Raw genomic sequence first — 12,817 nt, 5'->3', positions numbered from 1 at the left:
AAAATCAAACACAATCTATTCTAAGGAGTAACCTGTAATTACAAGCTAATGACTACACTGGAGAAGGAAACAAGGAGTGAGAACAATGGAGTCTGTGGATTAATAAGCAATACAACACGGAACTTTGTGCAGCCACATACTGATAAACAAGGACCTCAGACATGCCCTGATCTCTGAAGCTGAAGGAAATCCACTGGGTTGAAAGTCAAATCTGAGGTCTCACATCACTCAAAGGAGTAGAACCATTTGGCAAACAGCATACGATGTGACTTTGTTCTAGTATTTTTTTCCGTGCACTCTACTTACAATTCTTGGGAAGAATTTTTTAAATTAATGAACTTTAAACATTAGATGGGTACATATACCTATCATTCATTTATTAAGTAAAAATCTTACCGAGGATTGAGAGCAAAGACACAGAGAGGGCTGACAGGAGCCCTTGTGGTCACGCTGCCTCAGTGCAGCGGAGATGAAGGAAAATAAATCAAGGTCAGGCGTGTCGGATGGAGACAAAGCACACGGCACAGGCGAGGTACCCAAGAGAAACCCCTGGGGAGGTCAGAGGAGATCCAGCCTGAACTGGGTGTTGAAGATGTAACCGTTTGCCAAGAGGTAAGCGAGGCAAATGGAGGGACAAGAGAACTACAGGAACACAGAGGTGTGACTTTTGGGGTCAGCTAGGATGGGGGGCACGAGGGGACACTGGCTGGAGGCCAATCAGGAGAGGCAGACAGGGGCCAGTTCATGCTTAAAAACTTGGACTTTCTCCTGAAGGCAGCAGGAATCCGTGTAAGGATTTTTCGCAAATATACTGAAATATAATTTGCTGAGAAAGAAAAGTGTGTGGAGGCAGAGGGAGGATCCTTCTGGAAGGTCGTTGCTCTGGGGTTGATGGGGAAGCTGACACGGCCCGAAAAGGGTGGTGCAGGTGGAGGGTCTGCATCCAGCCGGGTCTAAGGGCAGGGTGGACAGGCCAGCGACTAGCTGGATGACGGGGGAAAGCAAATGAGCGAATCTGGGATAACATCCATATGTGTGCTGCGCATAGCTAAGAAGAAGGGGGTACCGGTCACCGAGCTAGGACATGCAAGGGAGGAGCAACTACAGCTCGTGACTGCTGTTGGGGACATACCGGGTTCAAATTCTCACCCATCCTCTCCCAGGCTAGACGCTTCGCCGTGTGGACCTCCAAGGGGCCTGGGCGAGCTCAAGGGCAGGGCTCACGAGGCACGGGCAACGATGGAGCCTCACAGTTCACGAGAGGGAGGCGGGGGACCTCAGCACAAGGTAGGGCTCTGGGGAGCACCAGAGTAAGCCCCCCAGGAAATTGTTCCCCAGAGGGACCTTCACTACAGGGGGTGTCCCCAAGCACGCTGGCGCTGAACTGGGGCTGGACTAGGGGTGAGTGAAGCCGCCCTTGGAGGGATTCCCAATGAAACCGTGTAACTCAGAGTGGGACTTGAACCCATGGTGTTTTAACTGAGATCACACACCTGGTCTCAGGACTTAACGAAGCTCAGGTTCTTGACGTCTCAACACAGAAAGAATTCAGTGAGAGACAAAGTGATAGGTAAGAAGTGGATTTATTTAGAAACACACTCCACAGACAAGAGTGTGGGCCATCTCAGAGGCAAGAGCGGCACCAGGGCATAGGGTTGTCAGTTTTTATAGGGGTGGGTAATTTCATAGGCTAATGAGTGGAGGAGTATTCCAGCTATTTGGGGGGGAGGGTGGCGATCTCCAGGAATTGGCCACCACCTACTTTTTGACCTTTAGGGTCAGCCTTGGAACTGTCATGGCACCTGTGGGTTTGTCATTTAGCTGATGTGTTACAATGAGCCTATACTGAGGCTCAACGTCTAGTGGATGCTGACTAGTCCGCCATCTTGGACGTAGCTGGTTGTAACCAGTTTATGTCATGTCCTCGGGCTATGTTTTCTTTTAAAGCTTGTGCCCTGCCCCTTTCCCTCATATTCCACCACCATGGCACCAAGCTTGGTGCGGCAGCGTCCCCCTCCCCAGACAGGAAACCCGCAAGACCCCACTCACCTGAAAGCATCTCTCTGGGTTCCTGAGTTTACTCCTCTCCTGCCTGTAGTCTCCTTTCCCTGGAGGCTCTCCATTCCCGTCTTCTCCTCCGAAACCGATGGCTAGCAGCAAGTTCCCACGCCCACCCAAGTGCATCCAAGGCGGCGCGAGCGCGCTCTGCAGGGTCCTGGAGAACGTGGAGTCTCAGAGGACGGAAGAACTGTCTGAAGAAAAAATGGACTCTAACACCGCGCAATGATCTGAGAGTGAGAACAAGGCCTTCATCTTCGAAAAAGCAGGTGAAAACTTCGTGTCCTCGTGCAGATGTCAAGGATGCTTATTAAATACGAGAAGAGAATGAAAGATTTGGGTTTCCTGAAAAAGAAACCAGCTGAAAGTTCTTCAGGTAATGAAACTAATGTTGAAATAGGATTTCTAATTCCACTCACTTGTGACCCAGACCCCCACACACACTCCGGCCCGCGGCCCGGCCGGGTACCTCGCACCTGCGCCGCCCCCGCGCAGCCCTACCGGAGGCCCGGCTGGGTCCACCTGGGCGCCAGACGCGGCCGCGAGCCGGCGAGCATGCTCAGTCGGATCCTGACCCATTTCTGCGGCCGGGCCCGCGGCGGGGGTCGGGGCGCTCCCCCGCGAAGCTCGCCGGGGACAGGGAGAGAGGAGGAGAGCGGAGCTGCGTCACCCCGCCCCCGGCAGCGCTACCGCCTGGCGCCTACCGGCGACTACCGGCTCACGGGCGCCGTGGGAAATCTGCAGTTCCGGGTTTTCGCCGCAGCCCGAGGGGGCGGGGAGGGGCGGGGTCGGCAGGGGCGGGGGCAGCCCGAGAAGGAGCTGGGGGCTGGCCTGGCACCAAGCAGTCCCGCAGTCTGGAAAAGGGCAGCTTGCAGTGCGGGACCGAGCCGCTCAACTTCTGCAGGCGCCTTAGAAAACCTGTTTTTCCTCACTGACAAAACACTACAGTGGTCACTAGAGAAAACTTAGAACCTCCAGATAGTCACAAAGGAGGAGAATAGAATCCCAAGCCCGCCGCTCAGAAGCCTCCGGTGGACGTCCCGCTCCTGAGGCTCCGCGCGCGGCGGGGGCGCTGCCGGCGCGGGCACAGCGGCCGCACGGGGGCCCTGCTCGGGGTAGGTCCGGGGTCACGGTCCCAGGGCGGGTCCCGAGCCCCACGTGCGGGAACCCGGGACCCACGCCGAGATGGCCGAGGCTGCAGCACGGCCGCGCGGGGCGGGCGCCGGCCGGGTACAGCTAGGCGCGGGGTCCAGTCGCGGGGCCGCGGGGACTGAGGAGCCGCCTCCCGGCCCTGGCCCCTCCCCCGCGGGCCGGCCCGCTGCCCCGCCCCGCCGCGCTGCCGAGAAGACCCGGCGACGACGCGCGCACTGGGCATGCTCCGCCCTGCCGCTCGGCCCCGCTGCGCTGCGGGTGGCTCCGCGCTCCCGCACACCGCAGCCCGCGCCGCCGCCAGCGCTGGGGCAGAGGCGGCCGCCGGGAGGCTGCGGGCATCGGCGCGGCTCCCGGGATGGCCATGGCTAGGGTCGCGCGGCGGCCGCCGGGGTGGCGAGGCGGCGTCAGGTTAGCCGGGCGCCGGTGGGCGGGGGCGCGGGCGGCGGGGAGCCCAGCACCGCGTGTTGGCCGAGTCGCCACCGCCGGCAACGCGGCCGCGCAACTTTGGGGCTCTCGGGCTGGAGGGGCCCGCGGCCGGGGCTGCGCGCCGGGAGGCGCCCGGATCCCCCCGGCGGGCTCCTGGGTCGCAGGATGCTGCGGGATCCGGGAGCGGCGGGTCGGGAACACGGCGTCCCAGGCTTGTGCCATAGCCTTCCCACGGCTACAGGAGCGTGGTGTCCACAGCGCGCTGCCGAGGAGCCTCCCGGCCTCCGGGGAAAGGGGACGACAAGCCGCGGCGGGGCCTTCGCCGACTCCAGGTCGCCCGGGTCACCGGGCCTCAGTGTCCCCGGGACGGGGGGTGGCGGTGGTGCACTGTCCCGGGTCCGGCAGGCCCTGAGCGCGGGCTGCGCGTCCTGGTGCCGCAGCGGTGCGGGATCTGTGCGCGCCGCCAGCCGCCGCCTCCACTGGAGCTCTCGGAGTTTGTCGCATTTGACTCCATAGCAAGTTGACATCGAATTGCTTCATGGCGTGGAGTAGGTAAACGTGTTTCATCGGCTTAAAAAACGGAGTAATTGCAGAGCCGATTTATTTTAAGCTCGACCATTAACCGGCCTTCCCCTCCAAAAAACTTGAGCTTGCAAGTTGCAAGATTTTTAAAGAAAGCTAGCCAAAAAGAAAAAAAATGTATGCGGGTCCATTACCCGCTCATACTGTAGAAAATAATGTACTGTGGTTGAATGGTCATTGTTTTTAAGCATACTCGTTGCAGAAAGGTTGGGTTACTGTAGCCATCTATGTTGTCCGTTACTTTGGCTTTATGTTAAGCACTTGGAAGCGTAGCATCGCAGAAGCGCAATTTTTTTTTGTAAAGTTTTCTCACTTTTGTTTCTAAAGGAAACACATTTTTTTCTCAGTTGCTACTATGCTGAACATAGTAAAATTGTTCAAGACGAAACGCAAGATGCAAGAAAATTTATTCTCAGAAGGGATTAAGTTAGAGCAATGTAGTTCTACTGGGCGTTTAACTTTTATGGAAAATGAAATTTGAAGGTCCCACCAACGTTTCTGTTGGTTCTTAAAACATTTAGTACCATTATCACCCTTAGGATTACTGGATTTTAGGAGCAACGCAAACAATCCTTTTCCTAGTGGGAACGAGTTCCACCTCTAACTAAAGCTCTAACTCTCAAGCCAGTTTCCATAAGTACCACTTAATGGGTTCAGTTGTTTTATTTATTAAGGTTATTACAAAACATCTGGTTTGCGTTCTTCATAGACCTAGACTTTTGAGGTGCATTTGCTCTTCACTGGGTTGTGAATAGCTTTTAATGTTTGTTCTTTCGTGAGATGGCTCCAGCTCTCATTCCAGATGCTCCAGACCATTTCCCCACGTGGGGTCTGTGTCGTGCCTGTAGGTGACCGAGATGTAATAACAGGAGTGAAGTGTCCAGACAGTAAGAGCAGCAACATGATGACTCTTTCTGCAAATTAGGCCTGCAGTCCTCCATTTTAGCCAGAGTTTGGTTGGTGGTGTTCATTGCCCTAAATGTTTTTCTTAATATATTTATAGAAGAATTTAGAAGTTTGAAAAAAGCCCGACACAAATACTGAGAAATTGTGCTTCTCTTTTCTATAAAAATGCATCCAGTTCAAAATCTGCCGTGTGTACTACATGTATGTACAGCTTATCCGTTACGGCAGGGCCCATGTTCTCAGGCTCCATTCCTCAGTGGGTGTTCGGACCGTCTACCCTCACCCTTGGCTTTTTGCTGACCTGGAGGAAGCAGCTAGGCCTGAGTTTCCGCTTTGTGAATGTGAAGTTTGATACAGATCCGTAGCCCCCCGCCACTTGTGGATCTGAAAATCCTACCTATTTTATCAGTGTTAGGAAAGACAATAAAATTTAACAGAAGGCACATTTAAACACCACTCTTGGCTTTGGGAACTCCACATTCTGCTAACCTGAAACTAACAAAACCAACAGGAGTTAGGTTGAAGAGAGGTTTTATTACTGCTAATGAAGAAAAAATAGCAGAGTAGACTTTTGTATTCAAATTCGGAAACAGGTGATAATCTCTCCTCTTTTGTACCTAACTGTTGCGTTCTTGCAGCTCAACTGCTGGGCACATAGATTTTACTTTTAATTCTGTGTCTTTAGGTTTCTATAGTGCATAGTCCTATTAGTCACATTGGATATTCGTGGCAAACTATTGCCTTTAAAAGTACAGCTTTGCCCATTCACGAGACCGAAATTTATTCAACTCCTTGTTTGCCTTGCAATTTAAAGATTTGAGGCCATTTAAACTTTGCTTAATTTGAACTTTTTGTTCTATGCAAGAACTTCCAGATACTGAAATGTCAAACAAATATTGTGGCAAAGTTGCTTTTAACCCCCAACAAAGTGCAGTCAGATTTGTTAGATGAGAATCATTTTCTTGGAATTCAGAAATAGTGCAAATAAGGTCACTTCCCTAATTCAGCATCTAACCAAGCATTTGGGATGTGGCTTGCCCTTTTCTAGCCAAGCCCAGGAGGACACTTGACAACACTTTGTGATCTGTGGCAAATCACTTTAAAGTCAGAAACAGCCTTAGATGCAAATGGTTGATTTTAAGTTTGCAGGAAGACCTCCCTGGAATCGTTAAAGGATTAAGGGGCTTGGTTGATTATGTGATAAGAACCAGTTAAGAGCTGTCAGAACTAGTTTCTAGGTTATACTCAGAAGTCCTGTGTGTTTATTGGTCTTGCCTCTGCCTGAGGCCTTTACTCATTAAAATATTCATTTTTCTTCCCCACAATCTTTTATAGTTAGGCCCCTAAGGCTGCAAAAATGAGTAAGACGCAGTGATGCACAGTCTAGTCAGAGAGGCAGGCTTGAGCACAAATAAACTGGAGTACAAAGTCAGTGCTGCCAGAGACGTGTCTTGGGTTGGAAGGGGAGGGGCCTCGTGAAAATAGTGACGTTTCTGTAGGATCTTAAGGAATGCCTAAGGAATTGGACAGGAGTCTTCTACCAGGGAAGTCCAGGCAGACCGCCATGATGGTAGTTAGGGTAATGCCCCACCACCACCAAGATGTCCACTTCGGGACTGTGCAGACGTGGTTAAATGGAGGATCTGGAGATGGAGAGGTTATTCTGGATTATCCAGTGGGCCCCACGTAATCGCAAGAGGGAAGCAGAGGTCGGTGTCAGATGCATGTGAGGAAAACTGGCTGGCCATTGCTAGCCTTGAAGATGAAGGGGCCAAGGAATGGGGGCAGCCTCTGGAAGCTGGTAAAGGCCAGGACACAGATGGCTGCCCCCCCAGCTTCCAGAAGGAGCACAGGCCTGCCAGCTCCTTGATTAGCCCATCCTGACCCATGTGGAACTTTTCACCCACAGAACTGAAAGATAACCAATGTGTGTATAAGTCAATAAACGACTTGGTGCCTTAGAAAGGAGCCATAGAAAGGTCATCCAGCCATAGACAAAGAACGGTTTGGTGTGATGGAGTCGGGCCGGGGCACAGGAGTCTGGATTTCATCCTATTATAGATAAACGATGGGAAATCAACTGAAGATTTTTAAACAGGAGCATGTGATGGACAAACCGCTGCCAGTTTTCTCTTCCTGAAAAAGCAGTATACAGCTAAACCCCAGGTTTCACAGGGCAGTTCGACAAAGGGTGTGTAACTAGAGGTGGTCAGTGGCAGATGGGAGTCTGGAACCAGCGTGTCGTATAATTCAGTACTCTCCATTGATCTGAAATGACATTAGTACGCATGTGTGGAATTAAGAGCTTAAGAAGACTTGTGTTCACAACTAGTAATGCAGGAAGGACGTAGAAAGTAATGCAGGAAGGACGTAGAAAGTAGAGCAGAAGGGCGAGTCACGTTTGGACTACTTTGTTTCTGTTCGTTGCCCTCTTAACAGGCAGCTGCTCTGCTGCATACACACCCGTGCAGACCAGATGTGGGCGGGGCCCTGGGGGAAAGTCAGGTTTAACATAGTTACCTTGAGAATGATGCCACGTCACCTGGGCCAGCTCTGACCAGTTGGTAGGAGCTGCTTGCCATGTCATGGGCTTGTACAGGCTCAGCTGGGAAATTCTGACAACCCGTCAGCAGTGTTATTTGCTGGGGGATGGGCAACAGCTACACTACCAGATGCCCTAACCTGTGGGTTTAAATATAAGAAATTCAGTCATTCTCTCCAAACATATTATTCAGTCTCTTTTATGTACAAGGGCTTAATAGTGTATAAAAACATATGGTCTGGTTGAATTGACATCTCTGTGTGTCTGGAAAACCTCATCTGAAGAAATCTTCTACCTTAGTGTTACAGGAGTGGCTCCAAGTTGAAACCGAACTATATGTAGAAAAATTAGTAAGAGAGAACAGATATTTCAGACAACATGGTGCAGGAAGCCCTGCGTTGGCAAAATCCGATCCTGGGAGCAACAGTAAGACTTGATGAAAACGTATCTTAATGAAAATGGAACTGTGGATCTATACTGTTTAGCTTCCGTTTGCAGAACTTTGTAAGATTTTTACCCATACTTCCTTATATAGTGATGCAATAACTATTTTCCGCTGTACAGGACAGGGTCAGTGTAAACCGTTCTATCTATCTTGAATCTCCTCTCCCTTGGGCTCTGGGATATGGGCCCCTCGTCCTCTGAGGGTCTGTCCTCCCTGGGTTCTAACCTTAGTCCTCTCATTTTGTGGCCCACTGTGTTCCTTCTGGGTGATTTATTTTTCCTCATGACTGCATCAGTCACCCACACGCTGATGTCCCCAAATCTGTACCTTCAGATAAGCCTCTCTCATTCATTCACTGATTCATTCAGCAAATATTGATAACCTGAGAGCTTATAACCTAGCGGAGGGATGGATGTGCACAAAGACGGTTACAGTGAAAATACGAAGTTCTGGGTGAAGGTTGGGTGTCGGGGGCTACCTGGGCAGTCCTGGTTGGCTTTGAACTTGAAGGCTGAGTAGGGGTTTGCCAGATGTGTGAGAATATGGAAGGAGGCACGGTGCAGAGGTGCCAAGGGAGCTCCAGGGATGAGGTTACACAGGCAGGCGGGAGTCAGCGCATGAAGGATCACGTGTGTCCTGCCATGGACTTGAGTTGTACGCTGGTGGCGGGATGAAGACCTGGAATACGTCTGAATCGGATCTCTCAGAGTCAGCCCACTTCAGCAGCCACTTGTTTTGTGGATTGCAGGCAGGCAGGACTCGAGGCAGGTCAGCCAGGACGGGGCCCATCAGAGTGACGTGGGAGAAAGAAAGAAGGGATTAATTCCCTGGTGGTTGTCCAGCTTCTGGACAGAAGCCTCTGGGGCTTGCCAATGAGACTGAGAGGAAGTCGCTGTGGGTGGACTTTCTAATTCTGGATTTAGAAGGTAACTCTTTGAGAAGCTGGGCTGAAGTTGTCTTTGTCATCAGTAGGAAAGAAGAAGCTTGCTGAGCAGATATTTAGATATCATCCCAACCCTTTCCTTCCATTGAGGATTTGAGTTGGCTGAGGGCTCGAGGAAGACTGGAAGGGAAGAGATTGCTCCTTAAAAAAAAAAAAGAATCAGTGGATTGGAGTAGTTACCCATTGACAGCACTGGAGGTGGCAGGCTGGATTCATTAAAGCAGTAGGTCTCCTAGACAAGATGGGATGTGCCTGTTCCCACGTCTGTACCTTTCCGTACCCTCTCGAAACTAGCGAGAGCTCTGTGATATTTGTGGCAGTGGGGACCATCCCAAGTTGGCCAGCTAACCCCTTTCTCCCCTGCAAAGGGGAGGGGGGTAGGTAGGTGTACAGCCACTGTGCTTTCTTAAAGGTGCAGAGCCCACTTTCTCTGGTCCTCTGCAGGAGAAGGTATTGGAGTGAAGACTGACCGCATTCGTGTTTGCCTCCCACCCAGTCCTTCCTTCTGGGTCTTCACACCCTGGGATGGCCCGTGGGGTGGCTTAAACTTCCAGCAGCCATGGAGCTGTGCTTGCTTCTCAGATGCTGTTGTTAGTTTCATCTTGTAGATTTCTGCTGCGATGCTAAAGACCGCGCTGGGCTGCACTGCCCTGTCACTAGATGTGCTGGAGGGAAGGGTTTTGTCCTTCAGGGTTTGGACAGCCCTAGATGACTTGGTCTCTGAGTGAGTCTAGCTCTTGTTAGACTCCCCAAAGGTAACACGGCTTTCTCCATTTTAAAACACTTCTGAGGAACTTGAAATTAATTTCCAGAAAATATCTGAGCATTACCAGTCCTTTACCTGACTGGGGGCTGGGCATTTCTCCCTGTACATCGGACCCCAGGACCTATATTGGACTTGATTCCCTCCTGCCTTTGTAGAGCATCCATCCCTTCCTCCAGATTTTGGCTGTCTCCCCTCCTTCTTTCACTGGGGTAATGGATCTCTGTCGCAAAGTCCTCTTTGTCCTTGCTCCTAAGACGCCCTGGAGGCCCTCTTATTAAGTAGAACTTCTGGAGGAGTGCCCTGATGTGCCAGCGTTCTTGAGATGAGCACACACAGCAGATCCACGGCCTGAGTCCTGCTGAAACATACTGTAGTGAAGGGTTTTGTTTTTAATTGGGAGGCCGTGCTTTATTTCCACCCCTACTTGCTAAACTAAGCCGTTACTCCTGCTGGGGAAACTGTCCTGTCTCCTTTACTCTCACCCTTCAAGACTTGGCCAGTCCCAGTGACCATTCTTTGACCTTTCCAGCTGGCCCTCATCTGAATTTCTGTGGTATTTACCCAGTAGTGCTTAATTAATGATGTATCATTTTGTATACAGGTTATCACCAAGATTGTAAGCACCTTTAGGGTAAAGACCTGGTCTTAAAAAGTTTTTTTAAGCCCCACAGCAGTTGGAACTGAAGTGGTACTAGTGGCCTCTTAAATACTTCCCCTTCATTGAGATGACTGAGTCCTAATTGTTTTTATCACCCAGATGAATCTGACTGCCCCACTGAGAGATCGTTGAGAACACCCAGAGCGTGTGCCCAGCCTAGCAGGGCCTTCTCCCGTCAGAGCTGAGAGAAAAGCAAAGCTTCCTTCAGAGATGCTGCATGGAAACCACTGAAGCCACATTTCCAACTTCCTTCTGGTGTTTTTGTTAAGATGATTTTCCATAGTGCCACATTGAAACCCACTTAAATTGGGGGGAGGACTGACCTTAGGATATACGCATTAAACTCAGCTAGAAGATTATTCCGGTCCAACTGAATTTTGAAAAGTATTGCCCTATGCACAGAATTTTAAAATAATAATCATTCTTTAAATAATACATAATCACAGTATTTTTAAATTATCATTTTAAAATAACAGTTATGACAGTTTGGATGTTAGTGGCATTTAGCCAGTTTGCCGGGGCTGTGGTGTCCACTCCCAGGTCTCCCTGCCTCCCGTGGGCAGGCGAAAGGAGCCCTTTGGGTGGGCCCTGGGGTGATGTGGTCCTGGAGGGGCTTCCATGCACAGGTTGGCGGCTTGGCCTCTGCCTCTTTGGCTGTCATTGTAGACAGATCTGCGTGGTCCTTCCCCACGTCATAGGCTTGTGGCAAGGCGAGGCTGAGTAACATCCTCGGGTCTGTCTTGTAAACCATAAATGCTAGGTGAGTATAAGGGATGTTGCCTTCATGCTGTTAATAAGAATGAAATCAAGCAGAGTGTGAATTCAGAATCTCTTCTGACCTGTTTTTCCTGACATCCAGTTCTCAGAGAGTCTGGTAAGAACACTCGTCTGACTCGGAAACACGTTGGTCGTACAATTACACTTTGTGAAAATGGGCTGGTAAAGGAGGGAGAAAGAAAAGGATTTTAACTACTCTCGGCAGTTACTGAGCATATTTTCTCAAATAGATGAGATTTTATCCTGATGAAAGAAGAAACCCTGGGTGATCCAGTTCCTCTGTGGTGACTCTGAGTGGCCTTCATCAGACACCAGCAAGACAAGGAATGAGGGATGGTTTTGACGCTGTGAAATATAAATTCCATTTCAGCAGCCCTAGGAATGTACATTTCAGGTGTAGAAGAGAGTCACGTAAACCTCACTCACCTCGCAGGCCCGAGTCCTCCAACGGCGGATCCTGTGGCCCCCATGGTCCCCCCCCAGGTCCTGGGCCTCTGCTCCCAGGTCCACGTGGGAGCACCTGCCTCTCCTGCAAGGGAAGGATGTGCTGTGAAGACTGAGCTCTGGGGAAACCTTGGTTTATGTTTTAAAGTTAGGTGTGTGGTAAAGAATGGACACAGTTACCTAGAATTCCTAAGAAATGGGTGGAATTTGGAGGAAAGCAGGGCCAGTGTGGATGCCCAGTGAGTTAGTCAGCTGTTTAAAGGAAAGGACCCAGAGGGGTTTAAGCTCACCCAGTGGGTAGCCAGGTGCTTGCCATGAGGGGGGCGGCAACCCACGTGACCACGAACCACCCTCGTGACCACGAACCACCCTCGTCTGGGACAGAAGCCCAGCCCCCGGGAGAGGGAGGGGGGAGCACACCGACTCACATCACACAAGGGGGAGGGTGCTGACGAGGTGACATTTGAGAGTCAGAATGGGGGTGTGCAGGAGCCTTGCCGGCATCCCAGGGGCTCGGACCTGAGGAAGGAATGGCGCGGGCGGCTTCCCGCGAGCCTGGCGTCTTCCGGGGTTAGCGGAGCCCAGGTGGCTAGCAGGGAGCGAGAGGGGCAAAAAGGTCAGAAATTGAGGCTGGGAGGCAGCCAGTGAGCAGATATTGTAGTGGCCATGGGAAGACCCTCTGGCTTTATTTTTTTCTTTTTATAAATTTATTTACTTATTTTTGGCTGCGTTGGGTTTTTGTTGCTATGCGCGGGCGTTCTCTAGTTGCGGCGAGCGGGGGCTACTCTTCGCTGTGGTGCGCAAGCTTCTCGTTGCGGTGGCTCCTCTTGTTGCAGAGCACGGGCTCTAGGTGCGCGGGCTTCAGTAGTTGTGGCACGTGGGCTCAGTAGTTGTGGCCCGCGGGCTCTAGAGTGCAGGGTCAGTAGGTGTGGCGCACAGGCTTAGCTGCTCCGCGGTGTGTGGAATCTTCCCCGACCAGGGCTCGAACCCGTGTCCCCTGCATTGGCCGGCGGATTCTTAACCACTGCGCCACCAGGGAAGTCCCGGCCCTCTGGCTTTTACCCTTCAGTGAGGAGCCCTGGGAAATGTGCATTGCGCTAACTAAAGAGTGTTCCTGG

The 12,817-nt window shown here is 51.3% G+C and overlaps 2 protein-coding genes across 16 annotated transcripts in view; one reads left to right on the top strand and one right to left on the bottom strand.

The window, feature by feature from the left end:
* Positions 1-2,918, bottom strand: part of LOC109549527 (uncharacterized) — a 129,090-nt gene extending 126,172 nt beyond the window's left edge. For all 7 annotated transcript variants that reach the window (XM_073805744.1, XM_073805743.1, XM_073805745.1 and 4 more), the window contains exon 1: positions 2,050-2,918. In XM_073805744.1, the coding sequence (XP_073661845.1) occupies positions 2,050-2,184 (135 nt within the window). In that variant the 5' untranslated portion in view covers positions 2,185-2,918. The remainder of the gene's footprint in view (positions 1-2,049) is intronic.
* A 115-nt stretch (positions 2,919-3,033) lies between these two features.
* The window catches only part of MFAP3L (microfibril associated protein 3 like), a 79,553-nt gene continuing 69,769 nt past the window's right edge, over positions 3,034-12,817 (top strand). For 4 of the 9 annotated variants that reach the window (XR_004526860.2, XM_033857540.2, XM_033857539.2 and 1 more), the window contains exon 1: positions 3,481-3,618. Coding sequence is in view for 1 of the 9 variants with exons in the window: in XM_033857541.2 (XP_033713432.1) it covers positions 3,432-3,618 (187 nt within the window). In the remaining 8 variants the exon portion in view is untranslated. Of the gene's footprint in view, positions 3,174-3,343; positions 3,619-10,577; positions 10,734-12,817 lie in introns of those variants that run through there. The other 5 variants (XM_073805737.1, XM_073805736.1, XM_033857538.2 and 2 more) reach the window with 5 other exon arrangements.

This window comes from Tursiops truncatus, chromosome 6 (genome assembly GCF_011762595.2).
Source record: "Tursiops truncatus isolate mTurTru1 chromosome 6, mTurTru1.mat.Y, whole genome shotgun sequence".
Classification (NCBI taxonomy): domain Eukaryota; kingdom Metazoa; phylum Chordata; class Mammalia; order Artiodactyla; family Delphinidae; genus Tursiops; species Tursiops truncatus.
This window is presented reverse-complemented; position numbering and strand designations above follow the sequence as displayed.